The 25,095-nt window shown below is 40.1% G+C and overlaps 1 protein-coding gene across 1 annotated transcript; it reads right to left on the reverse strand.

Moving 5' to 3' along the window:
* Positions 1-4,322: 4,322 nt before the first annotated feature.
* On the reverse strand, positions 4,323-25,095 carry adamtsl2 (ADAMTS-like 2). Its single transcript, XM_035658429.1, has 18 exons — positions 24,274-25,095; positions 21,090-21,232; positions 19,926-20,001; positions 19,538-19,640; positions 18,698-18,843; positions 17,736-17,859; positions 17,422-17,502; positions 16,960-17,135; positions 15,474-15,777; positions 12,857-13,217; positions 11,054-11,157; positions 10,503-10,629; positions 10,209-10,422; positions 9,178-9,333; positions 7,917-8,087; positions 7,297-7,473; positions 6,440-6,584; positions 4,323-5,770 (listed from the first exon to the last, which is right to left on the reverse strand). The coding sequence occupies exons 1-18, from the start codon at positions 24,376-24,378 to the stop codon at positions 5,643-5,645; spliced, it is 2,841 nt and encodes a 946-aa protein (XP_035514322.1). The 5' UTR covers positions 24,379-25,095; the 3' UTR covers positions 4,323-5,642.

The following is a 25,095-nucleotide window of genomic DNA, read 5'->3' on the forward strand; positions in this document are numbered from 1 at the left end:
TGAATGCATTTCTGTCTCTGACAGACTTAAACAGACTTTGTCAATTTTGACTTAACTGTTATGTCTGTTTTTGTGTGTAGAAAATTAGTGTTTTTTTTAATTAATTAACTAATCAATATATAAGTATCAACAATAATTGAATTACAATTTGAGCTTTTGTTAGTAAATTTAATACAGAATTTTGTTAGTTTGAAAGCACCATACTAGAGACAATGAGGCTAATGCCTTGATAGCTATCAGACAGTTTGTTCAGGATAACCAAGTCTCTTTTGAAGGATGAGTCTGGTTTAATTGTCAGCAAATCCCATGTGTGGACCAAAACCAACAATGAATGTATCCTCCTAACATATACTGTTTGTGAATCCAAAGCTTGATCTTATTACTCCCAGTGCCAAGGAGCTCTTTAGTCCAAAAACATTTAAAAACACATCAATGAGCTACACTGTTGGACTGGGTGACATGTTCCTTCATTACCACACGAAGTACAGAAGTACAGAGAGACAGGCTAACACATTATTGGTTTTGGTGTTTTGGTGGGATTTGTTGATAAGAAAGAATAAATATAGAATAAAATATATAATTTAAGCTCCAAATCAGGAGGGTTTTGGAGAAGAAAGCTAAAGCTAAAAGCTAAAGAGTCTGTTTTTTCCATTTGGAGATCAGACTGCTCACGAGAGATCCCTTTTAAGCCATTTTGACATGAATGAGTGCAGTAAACACAGGTGTTACCAGTGATACTAATCAAGATTATCTTCCATTCAGGTCAGTCAGAGTCAGGGTGCTGCTTATATGCATGTTAACTCACTGGGGAGGTTCTGCTACACTAAGTGGAACTGAACCTTAATAAGTATCATTGGTAACACCTGTGTTTACTCCAGCAAATCCCAGTTTCTAGAAATTAATTTTTTGTACCCCAGAACAGACCAGTGCTCTGCTCTAGTACTGAACGTACAGTATATATGTGTACTTTTACAGTGTACCTATAATACCACTTGACTGTGATTCATTTATGCAGTGGAAAAAGTGGATATTATATATACACAGAAAAAATATTTTTTTGTGTGTGTTTGTGTAGCAACAACTGTACAGTGTCCAACAACTGTTACATTTCACCTTTATTTCTTTCACAGTGGGATTCCTTCACTTAACACCTCGTAAGAGCCAAATAGAAGCTCCCACACACCGAGCTGCACAGGGGTTTTCACTTATTCTGCCTGATTACACCGCTTCTTGTGCAGAGACGGAGTCGTGATCTAATCAGCCAAACTAACTGAAAACACCTGCAGTTACACATAGTTGTGGGTGGCTTTTAAGGTTTCAAACTAATGCCGGATATACATGAAGCCATTTCCGCTTTTAATAATTCCTTGACATCAACAGTGAGAGCCTAGCAGGTGTCATGGGGGAGGAAAACTAATTTATGCACACAAATTATTAATTTAAGAGCATTACTTTTAAACTGAACGTACATAAATAAATTTGAAGGCACAAAGTAGTATTTTGTGCGTACACACTAGGTTTTGATTGAGGCACCTACCAAGCTCCGTGCAATATTGACTGTTCGACATCAGAAATCTCCAATATCAAGATTTTAGTTTCAGTTTTCAAGAGTTTATAATATCCTAAATTAGATTTTTAACCAGATCAAATTTAATTATTGGTGTCAAGAATTAACCAAAAATACATTATTGATACATATTCTTCTTAAAACTACTCAAATCAACTGAGAGACAATTAAATGATTTGTGTGAACAGCTAATTTGACCAAGTTGAAGGTAACATTTTCTTGTCATTAGAAATTCAGTTCTTCTACTTTTGAATTGAAACGGCATCATCCAAAATTGGAAATGTAAGTAGTTCCAATGTTACATGGAGCTCATGTTTGTGTTCACTTGTGTACATTTGTCAGCACGAGGTTGTGTCTTTTTTGTGTGTATTTGATTATTATTCAGATGCAGCTGGTGATACTGTCAGTCTGTCGGTGTGTGAATTCCTGTTTGTTTGCTGCGGTGCAGAAAACACATTGTCACTGCATTTTAAAGGGCTTTTCTGAAGCATTCAGTGATCCAGTGACTGTGATTTCCGGAAGACATATATTTCCTGTTAAAGACATCCTACTGTAGATAGATGCTGTGCTGTAGGCCAGGGTTCTAATAATATCTGAAGAGTTTTCCTCCAACATAAGGTATTGAGCTTTTAAGAAAAAACTGACAAAATAACTGATAGCTCATTTTGGTATTTCTTAGCGTTAGTACAGTTGATGGGTGTTTGGTATTTTACAAACTTCACTTCACATCAGTAGAAACAACAGCTTCACTCCAGAAGCTGCAAATAACTTTTTCCTTTACCCCAAAATGAACATTGAGATGGTATAAAATTTTTGGAGCAAATTGACTAAACTTGAGTATAATGATAAAATGTATGCTGCTAAAAATGGACATAAGATCTGTTCATTCTGATAGTGTGTTTTTTTGTGTCATGTGTGATTTGGCCTACTGTGTTTATCATGAAAGTGTGTTAAGCCTCCGGTAGCAACACGTCGTGGTTTTCTAGCACTGATCACAAGCATGTCTGATAGATAGAAGTGCAGAACTTGCAGAGACCTAAAACACCTTCGCTAGGATGAAGCAGCAGTTGGCGTGCCTGTTCTGTAAGGCTGCAAGGTTGGAGAACAGAGAGCTGGAGTGAAGTAAGAAAACTTTCAAAATTCAAATTCACCCAGACATTTGTAATGATAGAGATGACTAATATCCAGTCCTGGAACATAACCTCAGTCAACATAATGCAGCTGGAACTCTGGGGATGCTGCTTTACATGACCTCTGACCTGAACTGAGTCTTCCACGTAGTGCTTCGTCTGAGGCAGACTACTGCCCGAAAGCCTCGACCGATAATAATAATAATTGCTGTGTCCCAAATCCAGACTACACAGGTTTTTGACTCAAATGTGTTCACACTGGAAAAGTGACAACATAAATATTAATATATATAATATATATATATTAAAATCAGTCAGTGTGTTATCGAACAAAAGAAAAAAGAAAAAAAAGGCTTGAATATTGTTAATCACCATGTGGTGATTAGTTTGTAGTATGGATTTCATCTTTTTATGGCTGTGATTGCTTCTTCAATCGCTCTCAATCTCTAACCCTAACCCTAACTTCAAGTACACAAAATGATGCTGCAAAAACACTCCTTGCACATTTGAGTAAAGTAACAATTTGATGTGTACTGCACCTCTGACCCTCTGCTAGAAGAGGGATGTTTTTAGGTTACAGAGGTTTGTCTTGCATCTATAGTTGGGGTTAACGTTCACATATAGCCACAGAGGAAGGACATCCTGGGAGTCTCAACTCAGGGCAAACAAGTCTCTGCCATAGATCCATCGTGTTGATCAGTAAAGCCTCAGACATGAATCAATTCAGGGTGTTTTGGGGCATGAAGCTGCAGGTTCTTCACTTATTTTAAAGTTCCTGAGGAAGAATGAGTGCAGAACCACTTTCATTAATCAATGTTTTTTAGAGAAGACTGAAACTGTTGCATTTGTTTCCTCTCTGCTTCAGCAGTTGATGTGTTTCTATTATTCTGCACGCCAACAGATGAGAGGTTTGATGCTGTCACACTGACCAGTAGGGGGCGTCAGCTGCAAACCTGCATCTGCTGTTGCTGCTCTGTGTGTGAAAGTGACTTAATTTACAGTGTTAATAAAATGATGCCAAACTGTCCAGTATCTGTGTCTATGTCTCCTGGGAGATATCTGATACAGAGCAGCACAGCAGGGATGGTTAATTCTGGACAGATTTTGTTCTGTTTTGTTGCTTTTTTATTAGTTTTGACCATTAAGTCAGACATGTCAACTTGTTTACATCGGAAGAGGAGATTAGAGGTCACTGAAGGATACTCAGAGTTCCGTCATCAGTGTTTTTTCTGCGTTCATAGCTGTGATGCACCACCACAACCATCACTCCCAGTTTCAACAGGAGCATAAACTACAATTATTCCCCCAAACTAAAACTGCAAAGTGCAACAGTTTTCACACAGTTTAATTCATCAGTGTCATTTTAATTGTGCTTCCATTTGACAAGGACTCCCTTGACAAAGAGATTCAGATCCGAAGAGGCCATTATGATTAAATAAAGGGGAAATGAAACTATAAAATCTTTTCTTCTTTTTTCTCCTTAGAGAGAAACATGCTAGTTCAATATTCCCTGAATAAACACATCAATTCACATAAAAACGACAAGTTCATTTGAACTGTTATTTTATTGAAATACAAGTCAGTACCATTAGGTTTTCAGTTTATTATCAACAGTACACAATTTCCATACTTAGTTTTGTACAAAGAGGTATCAGTTATATAAAAACACAGTACACAATAGTTAAAAATGAGACATACATGTACACGTCTGAATACATTTCAACCATACTTCAAGTGTCAGGAATGTTTCTTTCTGTGTTTGTATTAACTCTCTGCTTCTCTGTCACACACACAGACCAGAACTGGCATCAGTTGACCCGATGAATAACCATCGGCTGGCATCAGGAGCGTCACGATAAATGAAAATGTGCTATGACTAATAAATATGCTTCCATATCCTGCAGGCGTACCGGCATGGCGCCAAGCGGCAGGGAGTGGAATGGAAATATAAACTTTTTACATGCCAGACACCAAACTGAAACACAATTAAATAATATTTCATAAACAGTATCTGTATTAAATATTCTAGTCATGCAGTATATTCCGTTGAGAAATAATTTAATACATCTTTTCACTGCAGCGATGAACACAACAAGAGCACGCTGCTAGCTGATGATGGAGGTCTGTAAGACCGTTTGAGTGTTGACTCCACTTTTTCTCCAACTCCACATGGTGTTAGAGGAAGATAAATAATCAATAACAGCTGATAATGACTGCCTTTATGGTAAAGATACAGTTTGATGAGAATCTTTTTAATTTAATAATCATGTGATGGTGTGAAGGAGTGAGGGGAGGGGCAGCTGTGGGGCTCAACATGGAGTCTTGAGAAACACAGATATTTTTGGACAAGTCATTTTCTTAACTAAATGTACTGTATGTTTCCTGATTCTGTTTTGAACTGTTTCAGAGGTCTTGAGGTGAAAGGCTGCTGTGGGTACTCAAGGCACATACACACTGTGCTGGTTAATATCTGAGAAATCCTCTCCACACAAGACAAACTAATCCAAACTTGAGTAGTCTTCTCAAAATAAAAATAGTTTCTCGTCCAGTTCTTTCTCTATTTATTCCAAATAAACCAGACACACATTACAGTCTGTGTTTGGAAAATGAAACTGATATGAAATAAGAAAAAGAGCAAATGGAGAATAAGTGTTTACATTTTATGTACGAATGTTGCTGTTGATGTTATCAACAGGACTGACAAAATGTTTTTGTCTGATATCAAGATGACCCGATTTAATTTACCTAGTCTTTTATTTAAAGAACCGATCTAAATCCAAGTTATTGGAGGAAGCTTTATTGAAAAAGGTAGGAGCTTCCATCTCTGACTTTCAGCTTCCTCTCTGTTCAGAGAAACTGCAGTACCACATGTACATAAATGTACCCATTTCTTTCCTCATGCTGGAGTTAAGAGTCGACGTGGAGAGAAGCCGTGCTGTCCTGGACTAGGAGATTGGAGGTCGTACGGTGCGGCAGGAGTGGCAGCAGGCCTTGCTGTAGTACCAGTGGCTGCACAGGTTGACCTTCAGTGCCAGCAGGCAGTTGGTGGAGGGACGATCCTGGCAGCTCTCATCTGGGACACAGTTCACACATGGTGACGTTCGTTTCAAAACTGTTTAATCTAATCATCAGCTTACGTTGCTGTTTCTAAAACAAAACCCTGTTTAATTTATCAAACGTCATCAATTTTAAAGGGAAATTACAGTGCTTCAATCATGGGTCTTTCAGCCAGGTTTTATAGTTGTCCATCTTGCACTTTCTGACAGAGCAGATACAATATCAGTCTACATAGGCAAAGTAACGGCTCATATTTCACTTGCACTACATGAGAGTAAACGCAACCCAGAAGCACATTTTTACACTTCAGGTCTATTTTCTTTGTTTTTATGCATGTAACTACAGCAATCAACCTGCATTCTACAACCTACAGTCTTGTGTAGACACGGTGGTCTCGTAATGGCGGCCATTCTGGCTACGGGTCTTGCTAGCTTTGCACTGTAGAGATTTGGGCAAACATGACTCCAGTAAAACAACGTATGTCAGGGAAAGCAACACAAGTCTGCTCAAGATTTCCGAATAAATTAAAATCTTAAATAAATCCCTGGGTCCAGATAAAAGTAAATTAGCTTCCTGAATTAGTAGCTAACTGCATAGAGACCTACTTCCAGTGTGTGTGTGTGTGTGTGTGTGTGTGTGTGTATAAGCTTCTGTAGGCAGAACAGTATGTTTCCTGAGGTGTTACCTGGCGGCTCAGTGGGGCAGGGTTGCAGGGTGCAGGTCTGTTTGGCCACTGGTTTGGTGAGGGGGTCGCAGCCTCGGACCAGCTCTCTGCCCTGGTAACACTTCACGTCTCTCATCCTCACACCCACACCACACGTCTTAGTGCACTGAGAACACACAGGAGCAGAAACACACCACGTTACACACCACTGATGAACTGGAGGATGTCTTACTGGTGCAGAGACATTTTACATGTCTGTCCTACATTCAGACTGAATAAAACATAATGAAGACATGTTTGTGATTTTTTAAAATTTTTTCACTACATATTGGAATTTGTGAAAATTGATTATTAATGACCAAAAAACTAAATTATTTGCCAATCAAACATGATCCTTGACACTACTCTTCTGTGCAGGCATTACACATCAACAGTGTGGTGCAGAAGTGGTGTGACTGGGACTGAATGTGGTTGAAAAATGAGTTTATATCAAAGTGGAAAGATTGAGGAAGATTGAAGTTTTCAGCTGGAAAATATTCTTTGTTATCATTGAACACACCTCTTCTTCTTCGTCTTCTTTGGACATATTTACACTTAAAAGCATGGTGTAAATATTTCTGAATCCAAATAAATTTGCCTAATTTAGTATGGGAAAATGTCCATTTAGCTCTAAACAGCCTCTGTTGTATATTAAAGTAGAAATATGAAATATGAAAAAAAAAAAAAAAAAAAATAATATATACTATCTATATATATATATGTAGTGTATATCTGGTCCCAACAAATACATTGTAGGATCAGAGGGCCCCCCCTCATCCTGTAGGGAAACCCATGATGATCCATTCATATCATAAGCGTGCGGACTGTGTTGACCTCACCTCAGACCAGGGGGTGGTGTACCATTTGAAGCATGGCCTCTCAAAGCAGGTGTTTTCCTCTTCAGGCTTCTCGTTGCCTCCACATGCCTCATCATCAAAGATCTGGAACTTTCCTCCACTGATGCCGGCACACAAGACGGTCCTTTGCTTCATGCCACGCCCACAAGTTGTGTTACACTACAGGCAAAAACAGCAGAGGTGGTAGAAGTACACACATTCTTTAAAGTAAAAGTACAGATACTACTTCTTTACTCAAGTAAAAGTAAAAAGTATCTTGGTTTCTCTGAAGGACATTTGTACAGGCTGTTTCTGTGCAAAGCTAACTGAAACTTCAAATAGGGCAGAGTCTCCCTCTCTTGTCGGTTTCGTCTTTTACGTTCTTGTCTCTGTCATGTCTGTCATGCGTGACATCCAGTGGAAAAGTATAACCTAACTGAAACCATGGTCAAGTCTAAAAATGATGATTCTTTATTATCATTCTTGACACATTTCTTTAAAAATAATCAATTGTCCAAATTTTTGTTAACTTTATGTAAATCAGCAAATCAGTTAATCTATCAGTTATCAGGTTTACTAATAGATAGCTCAATCTTAATTTCGACACTGTGACGAGGCCTCACCCTCTCCCAGTCTTGGCTCAGCCAGTGTGGAGCACAGTCTCTCTCCCCACAGGGGTGGATGGCCAGTGGCTTGTTTTCCACAGAGCACTGGTTCTCAGGAACCACGCGACCCTCCGGAGCCTTACAGTACACATGACGCACCATCTTCCCCTGGCCGCATGCCCCCGAGCACTGCAATAACAAGGGTCAAATGTCAAAACTGGATGATTCATAATCAAAAGGAGGCATTTCAGTTCTCATTGAGTCACGAAGCTCACAGACAAACGCTGCTTGTCAGATGAAGTTAGTTCAGGTCGCCTCACTTCATATTAAATAAATAGGAAGCATCACCTGCGATGAAATGGCATCATGTCACACCGTGTCAGAGGAAGGGAAAAATGAGATTATGTCGCATCACATGGGATAAAATATCACATTAATTTAAAATAACATCACAGGAAGTCTGATCATTCCACTTTGCTATCACATGTTACCAGAGTTGATTATTTACTGTAGTTAAAGCATCTGTTCATGTTCTGTGCATTATGCAGAGTGACTGGACACACTCTTATTTATCTTTTTAGGCAGAGGAAGAAAAAGTGCTTTTTATAGCAGCATTAAGCCGTTAGTACTGAAAAGCTTGAAGCACCCAAAATGTTGTTTTGGAATCAGTGGATTTGTGGTTACCACAAACTAGATTCCATTCACCTCCATTGAATTGTGTCATCAAAAAACCCTCACAACCTGAAACCAAACTGCATGGATAGGTGTCTGCATGTATTTGAGTACATAAAAAATGCAAGGGGTACATGTGCTCACAGTTGTTAATCTTCTAAATAATAATAAATATTACCGACTTAACATTTGCTCTTACAGTGGGGAATAATATATAACTTTGAGGAAAAGAAAATTGCACATCGGTCCATGTTTGTGCCTGGTTGCACACCATGGTTGTAAATTAGACCTGCGAGTTTCCAGACTTTGACTTTGAATGGAACATTAGGAACTACATTTGTCCGTGCAACACAAAAAAACCCCATAAATTCACACTGTGGCACTTAACAGTTTTTCTGCTGAAGTGAAAACACCTGGAACAGACGAGCTGTTTTTTTTTTACACTATTAAGCCCTAAAACCTTTTTTTCTATTGAAAGCAGCAGCCACTTTACCCTGATATCAGATAATGGTGATAAAATAAAAAAACATGCATACATAAAGTAATTTATTGTCACTCATGTATGCTGACGTGCAGTGCATTATATATGGAGAGTAAAGTCACTCACAGGCCCCCACTCAGACACGGTCCAGTGACGCTCGCAGGGTGGACCGGTGCAGTTTTTGATGTTTGGTGGTTTAGTCATGGGGTCACATGGTCTGGTCTCATCTGAGCAGCGGACATCACGGGTCACTTGGGCTTTGCGGCCACATTTAGCAGGACACTGGACCAAGTAGAGCCACACAGAGACACATTCAAGTTTATTATAACCAACACAGTAAATACTTTGTCAGGTAGCATTAACGCAACAGTGTTAGATGCCTATCAGAAGGTCCCTGTCCCACTGGAAGACTATCAGACTGAGTACAATATGGCTGCTGATCAGGAGCTCTTGAGTAAGACACATGAAGTGATGTCAAGCTGCTCCAGTTGATCTTATTTGGATCACTTTGTAAAGTTTTACTTTTAAAGAGATATGGGGATAATGAATAACTTTTTTTTTAAAGATAGATCGATTATTGTCCCCAACATGAATGCCCATAATGCTCCACAGAGTGTGCATTATGGGTGCGTCCAAAACAAAGATATATTTACATAGTACAACATACATTTATATTAACATAAAAATTGGTTACATAATAAATGTTTACTACTTATATTTTAACACAAGTGACCCTTGACGTTTAGTCACAAAGGAAATAGTGAAACAAGCAATAAAACATCAAATTTACTAAAAATATGAATGATTATTGAGCTTTAAATTTCACATTTTTTTCTGTGTTTTTCAAACTCCAAAATCAAATCACATATAGGTTTTTTTTCTGGTGTCTGGTATGCGTCTCTGGAGAATCCATCAGTGGCCACAATCAGACCACAGGACAGCTGCTAAACCTGAACCTGACAACAGCAAGAGAGAGAGGTTTGCGCTACAAGAAAAAGTTCCTCTGAGGTTTGTTACAAAATAAAACAAAAAAATATCTAAAGGTAAGCAGCGGGTGACAAAAAAGTACATTGAGTTACAAAAAGGAGATGAATGTGTAGTACTATAACAATGTGAAACACACACTGCCTCTCTGTTCACTGTTAGACATCTCATACCTCGGTCCACTCTGCCACCTCCCACTGTGGGCCACAGGCGGGGCTCTTGCAGGGTCGTCTCTCCACAGGTCTCTCCAGGTCGGCCATGGTGCAGAGGTCACTGTAGACCGAGCTGTCCAGGCCGGGCGAGAGCATCTTCCAACAGCGAACTTGACGAAACTGGAAACCCTCCCCACAGGTCCTTGAGCACTCACTCCAGCTGCTCGCCTCCCATCTGAAAGATGAAGAGACATACTGCACAATGTCCTGTTGAGCAGTTTGGATTCATAAAAAAAAATGTACGGTGTATTCTACCTGGGCTGACATTCTCTGCCAATACAGAAGTCATGGACCGGCTCCGGTCGGGTCAGAGCATCACAGTACATATCGTGCACCTCCACGCCATCATAACGAATACATGTTACAAAGGACTTTGATACTCCTGGATTGTGAGCAAGAAACAATAAGCTGAAGGGAGACAATCTTAATTATATAGCACATTTTAAACAAAAGAAAAAAAACCTCAATGTGCTTTATATTAAAGAAAGAAAGAACAAAAGACGTTATCATTAAAGATCCCCTCCAGACAGTATTAAGATATATATGCAAATAGTCTGATTGGAACAATCACTTATCACTCAATCAAGTGTCTTACAGTGTAAATGCACAGCAAGATGTGTGAGCATCAAACTAGTGTCAGAGAGTGTTACAGCCTCCTGGTCTGCAGTCTGTTGGGTTGAAGGTTTGATCAGATCTACATCTGATCTTAAGTGGGTGATGACAGGTAGTCAAGGATGTGAAACTTCATAATCTGACTGCTCATGGATCTTCAGTGTGTGTGTGTGTGTGTGTTTGCATGTATGTACCTATAGAGCAGGTCATGCTGCAGGGCTCCTGAGAGGACAGTTTCCAGCGGTACATGTCAGCAGCACTCAGCTTCAGGTTCTTATGGTAGTTCCTTTGATTTCCCCTACACACACACACACATATAAGGAAAGGAAAACTTAAGCAGTAGTTGTTGCAGCATATATCATTGTGTCATGCAAACATTTAGCTATATTCTTGTGAAAATAGGACTGGGACATACCGTGCAAGCAAATGGTCAGTGGAGAAGTGGATTTATACTGCAGGAGTAGTTTTTTCTATCAAAGTTTACACACTTTTTCATCATTAAAATCCTTTGATGTGAATCCAAACTGATTTCAGCTACCGTCCTCCACAAAAGAGCAAGATAGAAACATTTTAAGACTACGGATAGATTTTCAAAACATACATTTTCCGTGAAATATTCTTTCAAGGACATTTAAGGATACCCAGTTGTGCAGTTCCTGAAACACACAGGAACTGCACTCTAAGACTGTGTCCCGGGCCTCAGACAACCAAATTTTGACAGCTGATTCACAGCCTGCATCCCGGCAGACGCACTTTGTTTTTTCATCACATCACATAAAAGTCATGCACATTCTTGTCATAACACCGGTCATTCCCTCCGCCTCCGCCAGCCGCCAGACGTTTATTTGAATATCACAGCCACTTTGAGTTATACCTCGCCGGCATCCCTCCATGTTAGCCAGACTGATTCCTGCACATTATTTTCTCCCCAGAGGTGACTACAGTCTGACAGCACACGTTCCCCCTTTGCATCATATTTCTCACTTCTTTTGCAAATACCTTGAATTATTTGTTTCTAAGTGTGCCTGTATCCCCCTCCTCCCCTCTGTGCTCCTCTGGTCTGCTCGTTTCCTCTCTTCTCTCTGTCTCTCAGAGGAAAGGGCGTGTCATTGTGTGTTTTATAGCTGCTGGCTGCAGAACTGGTGAAGCCGTGTTTGGACACAGAGGAAGCCAACATGAATTATAAATATGATGAATGCAAAACCTGCCAGGTCTACCTGTCTGCCTGCCCTGCAGCCTGTATATCTACCTGTGTAACCACCTTACTGCCTGTATTTCTACCTGTCTGCCTGCCCTCGTCAGTTAACCTGTCTGCTGTATAACTACCTACTTGCTTGTAGATTTATCTGTTTACCTGCTTTACTGCCTGTCTACCTATCTAACTGCCTGTCTGTCTAACTGCTTTACTGTCTACCTGTCTTCCTCCTTCACTGCCTGTATATCAGTCAATTTACCTGCTTTACTATCTATCTGTCCACGTGCTGCTCCTGCTGTCTACCTGCTGGCGAAACACGGCCTTGTCTCTGTACATGTCTTTCTTACTTCATTACTTGCGTTTTTGCGTAGTTGTCTAACTGTCTCACTTTGCCTTTGCTACTTGGCTGCCCTACTGCTTGCTCTGCTTTATGCTCTGTCTGCCTGTTTCATTCTATGTACCTTTGCTTTTCCCACTGCCTGTCACACAGCCTGTCTCACTGCCACTTCCTCTGGCTATGTCTCTCTGAGGATGTCCACACCACCTAGCCTGCTTCTCGTACAGCCTGCAGCATATTTCCCTCAGCCAGCGGCAGACCCAGGGGCTTGACAGTGTCTGAACATTCAGGCCCGGTGTGACCAAACCTGAAAATATTGAATCCAGACTTAACACAGCCTGAGGGGAAACAGCTTTCTGTGAGCCCAAACTTGAAGTTGTGCAAAGTGGACCTCTGCTGTACACTAAGATAAAACAAATTTGAGATTTATTTGATGCTATTTTTACTTGTCTTTTGTTAGATTACCTGGTTCTGTTGGAGCGGCTGGAGGTCCTCCCACTCTGCACTGTTTTGTTGTGGTAGGAACTGTCTCCGCTGTCGTTGCGTTTGCGACCCAGAGTAAACTCCAGCGTCTCGTTCAGACCAAAAGGGCCGTCTTGCTCCAGGCTGCTCAGGTCCAGCTCTGCTGGTCCCATCTCTGATGAGAACAAACTGTCTCCCTCCGTCAGCAGCTGATTGGTTGAGATGTTGATGAGCAGCTCATCAGGGCCAATTCGGCCATCCAGCAGGACCCTCCATATGAGATTTGGGGAGTCTGGCCCCATATCCAGGGGCCCACCAGCAGGGGCAGGGTTAGCAGTGCTGCCTGTATGGCTGCTGTTTCCTTCTGATGGATCAAATTGGAAAAATTCAGCTTGGAGAGTAAATTCATACATCTTGCAATCTGTGATGTGTTTTGGTCATGTTTGCACTTAAGAGTGTTATTTTTATATTCAGTTCAGCTGTAGATGTCGGAACCTACCATAACATCAAGAAATTCATAGCCCAGACATTGATATTCCACATTTTCACACACGTTACTAAGTACAATATAATGCGATCTAATACAACAGCCCAAATGATGCTGTGTCAGATGGATTATACAAACAGGTTTATATGCATTTCAGTAACCTGAACACTGATGATGTTCTGATATCTTCAAGGTTGTGTAAAAGCATAATTCAAGACTAGCTGTTTTGGTCTTGGTGGCTCAGACAATAATTTGTTTAAACCCACACGATTTAACTTTAAATTCTAGTACAGACTATAACAACTTATATTAAGAGGGAGAATAAAATATCAGACACACCTCTCAATATCATGCAACACCACCGCTATGCCCGGCCTCCATAGAGTTTAGTGTATTTATTTATTCATTAAAGATATTTTTTTTTGGGGGGGTTATGCCTTCATTTGATAAGACAGGTGAAGACAGACAGGAAAGGGGGGAGACAGGTGAGGGGAAACATGCAGCAAAGGGCAGAGAGGACAAATGTTGGAGCGCATCGAACTAGGGCAGCTGCGGTAAGGTGCTCTACCAGGTGAGCTACCATTCGCCCAAATTCAGTGTATAGAAGGACACTAAATGTATCTTGTGGAAATGTGTGCTAGTCTGCACTTTTTATATAAATAAAATTTATATAAAATTGAAACAAAAACAGAAAAGGAAGGTGAGAAGGTAAACTCAGTTTAAACTGCTTCAGTCAGCGGCCAGTATCTGTTCCGTAGTATGATGTCAGGCTGTGTAGAAAGTATGGTGAGCCTTTCAACCACCTCTCCATCTCATCTCACTACCCAAAGCGGTGGTGTAATGGACTCGGCAGTCAGCTGAGCGAGCTGAGAGCCTGCAGGAAGGCCATTAATGCCTCATGTTTGTGATGCAGCCATTTTAAAAAGGAGAAAACACCATGAAACTCTGAATTTTTCATCTGCCGCTGATCCTCTTTATGTGTCTGTACCATGAATAATGCAGAATTCCAAAGGGCCATCTCACAGATACACAGAAAAAGAGAGCTAGATAGAAGATCGGCTGTAAAATCTGACCTATTTTGTCTCATCTGCAATGGACCACTGAACTACCTGATTTATTCTCTTTCTTAGTTTCTCTTCCTATCTGTTTTTTCCCTTTCTTACACATTCTCCATCTCTCCTTTTCTGTCTCTTAGAGCCCAGCCAATATGTTTTATTATTATCTTATAACAGATATATTGGTATTGGCATATATGTCTCCTGATAGGTAACAATAAATTACAGCATAAAAATGCAAAAGATAAACTGACCGTCCCCACTTTCTCACTGTTACCACAGACTCAGTTGCTCAGAGGAACTGCTACACTTGCTTACAGTTTATAATCATTGTGTGTATTATTATTATATTAGTGCTACATTGTTACTCGGTACCTGGTTGTGTTAAACACCAAAGCAATGACATCATATTACTACAGGTGTCACCAGAGTCAATGAAAACAACAAATCTCAGATCACTTTAGTTTTCAAAGTGGAAGGCGACAGTGAATAGAAATGAAAAAATATTACATTAGTTATCAAAAGATATCAAATATAATATCCCAAATGTGTGTGATTTGGTTGGAGAGGTAGCTCAGAGATACAGTAGTTTTGGGGTGTTTTTTGCCACTTTCCAAGAGTAAGAAACAAATATATGCCTTAGGACAGACCTTTCTAACAGCAATGTATCTTTGTTCAATTGCTGAGTGTCTGTGGGATCAATTACCATAATCATGATCCAAAAGGCATTCAGGAAGTGAGCAAAACTAAGCAAGTAAACTAAGAGGGATTTTTCCAAGCTTGTCTGAGGGGAGGCCCACAGTCTCTAAACCCCTGCTTTAGCACGTGCATCACACTGCCCATAAAATGTAAAAGGTCTCAAAGTAACTTCAGAGGAACATTCTCTCAGTTCAGCTTCTCCAAAGTGATGATTGTAAATAAAATATCTTTGGGTTTTGGGCTGCTGGTTGATCAAAATAAGCGTCACCTTGAAACTGTGATAGGCATTAAATGATGAATCGATTAATAATAATAAAAGATTTTAACCACAAATATTTCATACATCACAAACAGTTCCAATGTCACAGATAGTCCCTACCTGAATATTTTGGGTCAGCTGCTCCATCCTGGTCACAGTCTATGGCCGCTGTTTCCTCGTACACCTCATTGGTCTCTTGGCCCTTCTGTCCCTCGGCACCTCCTGGTTCCAACTGGCCCTCAGGACCCGCCTGGTTGTATACACTGTTGTTAGGGGAAAGCAGACCCCCCACCTCCACAGAAACCTCCCCGGCTGAGGTGTCTGAGCCTGTGTAGACGGGAGGAGGTGGGACGGGTGGAAGGGAGTCTCGGAGGACGGTGTATTCGTATGTGATGTACGGTGTGCGACCGTTCTGGTTCCACACCTGAGTGACGAGAAAGAAGTGGGTCATGTCAAGGTCAGGTGTTTCAGGCCAGTAAGAAGGAGAGTTAAAAACAAACCAGGACCAAATCCACTCAAACTATTTTCACATTAAGACCTTTGCACACCATGACTGTTATTTTGTCCATGTTTAATTGTCATCCCTTATAACTGGTTTCCGAACTTCAATTGAAATTTTCTTAAAAACTTAAGATAGAGAAATGTGAGCATACGTTGTATGAAGGTGATGTTTCCCCATGGACAATGAGCAATGTAGCCACAGAACTTGCAGGATGTATTGCAGGGTAGTTACAAGTAGTTTTATACTGTGCTTGACTTGCCACACACACTATCAGCTCTAACAGGTGTGAGTCTGCCACAGCTTTACAAATAACTGGATGTAAGATTATAATTTAGAGAAAAAATATAAAGCTTTAAAGCCAAAACCAGAATGAAGTCTGTGACATTTTACATGTTAGCCTGATTATAAAGACTAAAAAAGAGAGGGACCAGCGGAGTCACAATGAATGTCCAGGAGGATCTCTGTGTTCCAACAGCCTGCAGGGAGATCTATCAAACCTGGCCTGTGACATGGACACTCTTTGGGATTTATGGCCACTGTCAGAACACAAGGCCTGTACTCAATCAGCCTGAGACACAGACTCATTATTACGTCTGCATGACATTTACATCATAGACATTTGGCAGACACTCTTAAAAAGGAGACGATACACACATTGCTACGCTGCAACAGTATCACCACTTCAATCACACATGAGCATCTTGCTGCCAGGAAATATTCTGAATAGACTCTGTTCTCCTTGCTTTTTGTTGCTGCAAGTGTTGGCAGGCTCCATTGCTACCCCAAAAAACAAAATGCTTCATAAGTAAACAATCTTAATCATTATGTTCAAGAGTTAATAACAGTATGGCCTAGAGCTTAAATCTTGGGCTTCTTATTTCAGAATTAGCTAACGGCTGAGGCCAAAACAACAAATGTTCCTTTGTTTCTGTAGTTTAAAGGCTTTTAGAGAACCTTAGTTGAATATTACAGTGTAATTATGAAGTAGGTAGACTCTTCTTAACAGGGAAAAAAGTACACTAAACAAAGTAGATGGGGAACGTCAATATGAGTGTGGAGGAGGAGTTGAAGTGAGAGAGGTGGATGGAGGAGGGCTGGGTGTACCAGAATGTTGATGGCCTGGTCGATGGGGCCTTTGGCGACAATGTACTCGATCCCGGTCTCGTAGACATCCATGGGCCGACGGTACTTGAAAACGGTTCCTGCTGCGTGAAAATTCTGGGGACTGTCAACCTTGTAGGCCCCGTTAAAGAAGAAGTTGCCCGCTTGGTCAGTCACAGCTGGAGAAGAAGATAAATTGAAAAATCTGAGAGGTACAAAACCCATTGAAAATCAGTGAACTCCAGATTGAGTCAGAAAAAGCCAAAGGCCTGCATTGTCTCCATCAAGTTAAAATTAGACATTAGTGTGTGTGTGTGTGTGCCTGGTGGCTAGTGTTGTGCTGGTGTGTCGTGCGTGATGTGCTGTAGTGTGTGTGTTACCGTGTGACTGTCTCTCACAGTGCAAATCAAGGAACAAATACAAAGAGTTACGTGTATGAGGAGCAGGGAAAGTGGAAGTACCCACCTAGAACATCGGCCGACTTCTTTCTCTCAATGATCTGGATGTCCCATGATCCTTCAGGGATTTGAGTGATAAAAGAGTAACCTTGACAACAGGAAAAAGAAAGTAGTCAGTGTCACCTCATGCGTTTTTATGTACCCTTGTTTATTTAACCAAGAAGAATGTACTGACCAGTCCTAATGACTTTAATCAGTTCAATTTCTCACTGAATCTTAGTGAGAGGACAGAAAAATTCCTATCCTATATTAATTAGTTATATCTAGTAATAAAAAACATTTCTGTTCATCCAGCAAGGGAAAACTGGACACGAGGCTCACCCAGTGTCATGGCCCCACGGCGGAAGTTTCCAGTGACTCTGCTGCAACTGCTGCCGTCCCCCTGGCAGACCCCACACTTATCCAAGGTGTTGGAGGAAAACAGTACTCCGTCACATCCGATTGGCTGTGCAGCAAAGCAGGAAGTGGAAGAAGAGAGAATAACATTAAAAAAAAATCTGTAAATCATAAATAAATTTAAATAACATGCTAGTGATGCAGAAGTTATCAAATATTTTGTGTCATGAGGTTACATTATTTCGAAGTTGATCAAAAAAGAGTCTGACATGAAATGAATCATTTAAAAAAATATGTGTAGAGGATGAGTACTACTGTATGTGACTTCTGCCTCATTTCTCTCTGTGATGCATTCATTTTATTGTTTTGATTTATTCATGTTTACTGTCTACATGTTGTGTATTTATGTTACATTTTTTTGGCCACAGTCATGAATCAACTTTAATGTCAAAAGTCACAGTACATGCAGTAAGTTGCCTCCATCCTAAAAAAAAACCCAACTAAAAATAATTAACAAAATAATTCTAAAATAGATAAAATGTTAGCAGCACAAGGCAAACAAACAACTGTTTCATTTCTAAATGCGTTTCCTCCCTCTGTTTCATCCTCATCACACTGTAGCTCTAAAAGGAACATGACTAACCTTATGTGTAAAAATAGTTTGGATGGAGCTTAACAAGGCTACTGCCTATTAAATTAAGGGTCTATCTGTCTTTTTGGTTGGGGAGGGTTGATGCCACTTTTCGGCCAGTGTGTAACTTTCTGGATACACTCAGTTGATTTTATGAAGAAAGTTGCAATGCTACCGTAGCAGCTACCTCCCTGTGGGTCTGTCGGTCATACAAACTTGGTGTGGTGCTCTCAGTGGTGCTGAAAACTGAGAGTGGAGTTAAACTGTTTAAAGGGAAAGTAAAACAGAGACAAAGTAAAGAAGCTGCTGGACTCACCTCACACTTACCATCCACGCAGACACCAAGGTAACTGCTGTACTTGCAGGAAGTGCCGTCTCGCGCCATCACCATCAGCTGCCTCTGGCCATCAGTTGTGGTGCAGTGGAGGTCACAGGGGTTGCTGGAGATGTGAACGTAGTCGTCTGGAGAGGCACACAGGTCAAAGGTCGTCAAAGTCCAAGTCCATATAATATAATAATAATATCTAAGTAAGTAAATAAGTCCAATATTCACTCTCCTTTTAGCTCTGATTTGGTCTCCACCAACTCTTGAGGGAAAACTCTGGCTCTTTAGATGTTCCACTTTGATCACTAGCTAGTTGCTAACTTTGTCTGTCTGTTGTTTGGTGCTGGGCAGGTGGTGCACAGAGGGTTTTTAGAGGGGCTGTGGCTTCAGCATTGACCACTTTCCTTTGATTTATTGTTAGTCCTCTAGTCCTTGACCCTTATTGTATTGGAATTTCCCCATTGTGGGACTATTAATGGAATATCTTATCTTATTGTATCCCCCTATTCCCATTACTTGTTTCTCATTCAACCTTTTATTTTAGTAATTGCCAAAATGAAAGCGGTGAATAAATGAAAAAACATTTAGATAATAATTAGGAACAGGTTTTAAAACAACATTCTTTATCAACAGGCAGTTACATCTGAAAAGAAAATAACATAAAGCATATCAGAAGACAAAATTTGTTTGAAGATGTCATAGAAGGGATTCTACTGTTTTGGATGTAGGACAATGTTGAAGCTCAACAGTTCAGACACAAGACCTCAGTCACCTCTGGTCTGTTTAATGTGGTAAAGAGAAATTGTCAAGGCGTTTTATGGATGTTATTACCAGGATACAGAGGTTTCCACTGGTAGTTCCTCCCATTGTAAAGCTGGGAGTTGAAGGACCAGCACTGCTCCTCTCTGAAGCTCCTCCCAGTGGCAGGGCATTCCTGCAGTGCAGAGAGACAGCACAGACCATTAAAAGAGGTCTGTTTCACACTTGTTAGAACTTGGTTTTACAGTATGTTGCACAAATAAATTCTTTTTAAGCGTTTATTTGTGCAGGGATGGTTTTCTTAGAATACAGTATCATTCTGAGCTCCACCCGGCTTCACTTTCACACAGCTACATACAGTCAACCACAGTCCTCTGTCAGCCAGTCAGAGGTACTGTGTTTGTTTTAATAAAGATGTGAAATAAAGTAATGAGAAATTAACTGGAAGTCTGCGACTCACTTTAGTGTTGCAGAGATGATATTTCTTAGCAGTTCCTGTACAGGTCATGTTGTCCTTCCCAGCAGCAACTTTCTTTCTTTGGACAGAAAGCCAACATTTGGAGAAATAATAACATTAGAAAAAAAAGATTAGATATGAACCATAATGAAACATAATGAGATACCAGGTTAAAAATCATGTTGTGTGAGCTTAGAGTGCATTCACCCCAAATATACTAATCTACTAATTTGATCTATTATTATTGTCTGACTGCCAACACAGGTGTTTGTTAAGCATTTGGCTGTCAAACTCCAAACAGTATCAATTTATATTCTTGTTTTGGCTGCAATAAATAATTACTGTTTCCTCTACTAAGAAATCCTATATACCTGCATTGTAATGTGTGTGTGCAAGTAGAAAGTGCAGCTACACAAATGTGGTTGTGGATAAATGTGCGTATCCATGATTTACTGCTGGTATAACCTCTGAGTGTGTGAATGAGTACATATGTGTATGAATAATTTTATCTGTTCAGTCACATTGTAAGGACTCGCCTCCATTTGAGGACAAATAAGCTGGTCCCCATAAAATGAAGCAATTATTTCAGGGTTAAGATTTTTTTAAGGGTTTATACTTAAACCGTTTTACTTATGGTTAGAATAAGGTTTATGTTAAAGGGATAGTTAGAACATTTGGAGAAATATGCTTATTTGCTTTCCTACAAAGAGTTAGGTGAGTGGTATCAATCGTATTTTTCAAAATTGAAAAACTATTCCTTTAAGGTGTGCAATGTATGGTGCAAATGTATTATCTAATTTGGGACAACAAAAAATTTGAAACAACCTCAGGATCGCGACCAAACTGCAAATCAATTCATGTCTCACTTATTACATTGTGCAGACACTGATGTGCAAACCTAATCCCTCATGGTAACAGCAAGATGTTGTTTTTAATGTTTGCACAAAAAAAAGGAAACTTGATGAAAAAACTCCATTAGGAAAAGGAAAAAAATAAATGTATTCTAGATTTGTTACATTATGGACAACTTAATAACTTTTATCTTACAGACTTTTGCTGTTGCTCCGTATGTCAGAACTGAACTCAAGTGTGGACCTGGAAAAAACTTGATCTAGGTCCTAAAATGTATAGAAATACACATCTCTGTGTGTGTGCAGATTGACTGACCTCTGTTTGAGGCAATGTCTTTCCTGTGACATCACTCCCCCTCCACAGGTACGAGTGCAGGCTGTCCACTTGGCCCACTCCCCCCACCAGTACGTGGTCACCTCCAGCTCCTCCTCCAGACTGTTGGACGCCACGCCATCCTCCTGAAAACACACACACACACACACAAATACATATAGACACACAAGCAGTGGTAATTCAGTTGGCAGTTGTAGCAGTAGCATTAGTCACATTTACATTATTAAGACCTATGGAGAAGCGGCTGTTTGTGTTTACAGTGCATCTAAATCTGCCAACACTTTCAGACAAACCAAAACTTTTCATAGTGAATCAAATCAGATGACTTTTACTATTCCATTCATATCTTTACTTATAGCTGTGCACTTTCAATTACAATTTTGTGAGGTGGCCCCTAAATAACAAATAATTTAGTTTGAGTGACTAAGAGTAATGAATCCATCAGAATGTGGCTGCACAACCATAGCCACAAAACATCCTTGAGCTCTGAAGACGGGTTTTAAATGGGCCACAACTGGGCCACAACTTAGCCTTTCTATGACCAGGCCTGTATCTAAAAGCAGATTATATTTGATTGGTTGCATGTGGGCAATATTTGGTCCAGAATCTCAGCTCTGTCACAATCCCAATAATAGATCTTACATGTGTAAGATCTATTATTGGGGCTGGTAACTTTTTTTTTTTAATCCTTTATTTATCCGCACTGAGAGCAATGTTCTCTTTTTCATAGGAACCACTTTGGGTCCACAGTACTGTTGCTATTGGTACTTTTGCTATACTGGCCAATAAGGGCCTAAATTCAACCATATATTGGCCATGTGCCATAGTAATTATTGTAGTATGTGTGAGTAGCACAAGCAAAAGTAGCAGTATCATTAGAGGCAGCAGTAACGTTATCCATAGCATTAATGGGAGTGGTACAAAAACAGTAGTGGTGGAAGCATCCGCAGTAGGAGTCGTAATAGACATAATAGATGTAGTAAAAGTAGAATTAGTACAAGCTGTAGTGTTTGTAACAACAATATTTGGTGTAGTATAAGTCATTGCAGCATTAGTAACAGTGACAGCAATTGCAGTAATTGTAAAAGTCTTAGTAGTACTCTGATTCCAGTGTGTAAAACTGTTGCACAAATGATTGGACAGTCAGAACAGTGTGCGTCAGAAGCAAATAGAATGACAGTAAATGAGCGTCAGAGTGTTTTGTGTTGGGGCTCCAACGCGTGAAGATGGTCAGCATTTCACACATTCCTGACGTGCAGGAGCAGCATTAATTCAGACCAATGGCTGTGTCCCTTCATTCTGACAGATTCATCAGAGTGACCGCTGGAATGTGCACTGAGCTCCTTGTAAAGGTGTGAGACAGAGCAGCTGTGTGAGAGGGCGAGAGACACTGGAAATACCAGACAGACGGCGTAAGTGAGAGAGATAGAGGGAGAGATAGATGCGAGAGAGAGAGAGAGAGATACAGAAAAGAGGGCAGGATGGGAAGAGACAAGGACTGACAGATCAGTCAGACAACAACTCATCACAGTTCTCAGACCACTTTTCAAAGTTAGTCTTTACACTTTGCATGTTGTTTCTTTTCTTTTAATCTTAACCTGTTATTAATGCATTTTATATCTAAAATTGTCTGTGATTTTGTGTTTAAAATCATTTGACATAATAAAACATTAACATGTAACAGTATATGTTACATGTTAATGGACCTGCTCTCTTATTCAGCTCTGTATGTACCTTTGGTTTAACCAAAAGCGGTAAGTCCTTAAAAATGCAGCTGTTGTCAGGCAGATGGACCTGCTCTCTTATTCAGCTCTGTATGTACCTTTGGTTTAACCAAAAGCGGTAAGTCCTTAAAAATGCAGCTGTTGTTTGACATTAAAGGTGACAGTAAATATTGAAGCTGCCTTAGAATAGTGGTATCCTAAATTAAGGAATACTTTCCATTTCCGTGAAGTTACATTACTGTACCTGTAAGAGATGCCTGTAGAAGTGGAAATCTTGCAGCACATCATGCAGACAATGTTTAAATAACAGTTTATTGTATATCTACTTGAAAATCAATAGGTTTCAGATTTCTGCTAGGAAAATAGGATTAATACACAAGATCAATAATAAAGTAACTAATTATGTTGACGTGACTGGCACACTTAGTTACCAACTGGCAGAGGTGGATGAAGTACTCAGAAATTGTACTTTAGTAAAAGTGAAAAGCTACTGGCTGACATTCTCACAAAAGCTCTGGCTAGCTCTGTGGTCGTTTCACTGACCTACTGATACTCAATGAAAGAGAAGATTAACTAAAGAAAAGTCAAACTCAAAAAGTCATGGTCATAGATGCTGTGACTGATCTCTGATGTTTTCCTCAGCTTTAATGTCACGGCTGAGGAGGTGGGTGTTGTTGTGATGGAACCTTTGCTTCCGAACTTGTCATGTCATGTCTGAGGGAAAATGTCAACAGGTGTGAACATTGCAAGTGATTTTGTCTGCACAAGTTTATAGAGAGCTTCAGCACTTGTGAGCTAAAGTAGACAGTCCCAGTAGCACTGGCCAGACAATGTATTTACTGTATATATAACTGTATGTAATAGAGTTGTTGAAGGTTGGATTGAACAATTGATATACTTAAGTTTGAACACTGGTCTTATTATGATGATTTATGCATATTCAATTTTGTGAGTACTTCCTCCACACTCAGTGTGATTAAAAATGGGCATGTTTAGTGTTGTATTGGTCTTTTACTACGTTTCGCAGTGGCCACAGTTTCACCTAGGCTACTTAGACATATAGAGTTATTGCTGGACAAAACCTGGTTAAATTTCCGCCACATTTAAATCAAATTACAAATTTCCCAAAATGTCAGAATACTTCTCTGAAATGACACAGCTCAGTCCATCTGGTGTCATCACAATCCAGTGAGAGGTGTCTGATTCATGTTTATTAGACAACCAAAAGACAGTGGCTGTGGCTTAGAAGGTAGAGCAGATTGTCCACTAATCGTTTGTGTTGGCCTGTGTCATAACTGTATGAATGGTTAATGTGACGTGTAGTGTAGACACTTTGAGTGGTCAGAAGACAAGAAAAGATATATAAGTACAGTCCATTTACCATTTAAGTCGCAGTGTTTTTTGTTACATTAGCAGAGAGATTTCCTGTGTTTCCTATATACCTGCAGCCCCCTGGTGGACAGGTTCCCCATAGACACTGCCAGTGTCAGGAAGCCCAGCAGGACCACACCCGTCTCCCCGCACTGTTCCCATGACCACAACCTCATCCTGGTTAATCAGAGAAAGAGATAAAGAAGTAAAGACAGGTTTAATATGCGCACAACAAAAAAAGAAATATCTGGTGAACTGAACCTAGACCAGTTCCACCAGGCACTGTTCTGTAACTGACCTCTGACCTTTGTGAAGAGTGTATAAAGCATATAGTTATGAAAGATTAATAAAACATCTCTGCTGTCTTAGGAAACCCTTCTCAATGTGTGGTAATAAAATACTAAAACCTTTGAGAAAACTGTTGGGGAAATGTGAAGGTACACTGTAGCCTACTGCCTAAATCTGCCTTGTGTCCTGTTTGTGATGATAGACAATCAACTGCCAGAAATCAGCAACCTCTCAACCACTCAACACCCAGACCAGATCATACACGTGACAGTTTTCACCAAACACAAAGCAGCCAATGTTTTGATTAATGGAGGGAATTTCAGCCAGAAATCTGTCTGTTTCTAGAAGGAAGTACCCAGTGATGAGTCTAACAAAGGCTGAAGGGTATGAAGGGAAATATCATAACCACTAATGAGTTCTCGTGGCATTAAAAACCCACGTCCAAGCACTTATGTGAATTGTAGATAAAAGCATACTGCTGAGACGTGTGGGTGTTTTTTTCATGTCTTTTCCCTCTCCAAATTGAGGCCTTTCAGCTTCCAAACCCACAGAAAAGCCTGAAGTTGGATTTTTTTACGCCACGAGAACACATTTGTGGTCTTAAT

Source organism: Morone saxatilis, unplaced genomic scaffold, assembly GCF_004916995.1.
Source record: "Morone saxatilis isolate NCDOM2014 unplaced genomic scaffold, NCSU_SB_2.0 Contig16, whole genome shotgun sequence".
NCBI classification, from domain to species: Eukaryota; Metazoa; Chordata; class Actinopteri; family Moronidae; genus Morone; species Morone saxatilis.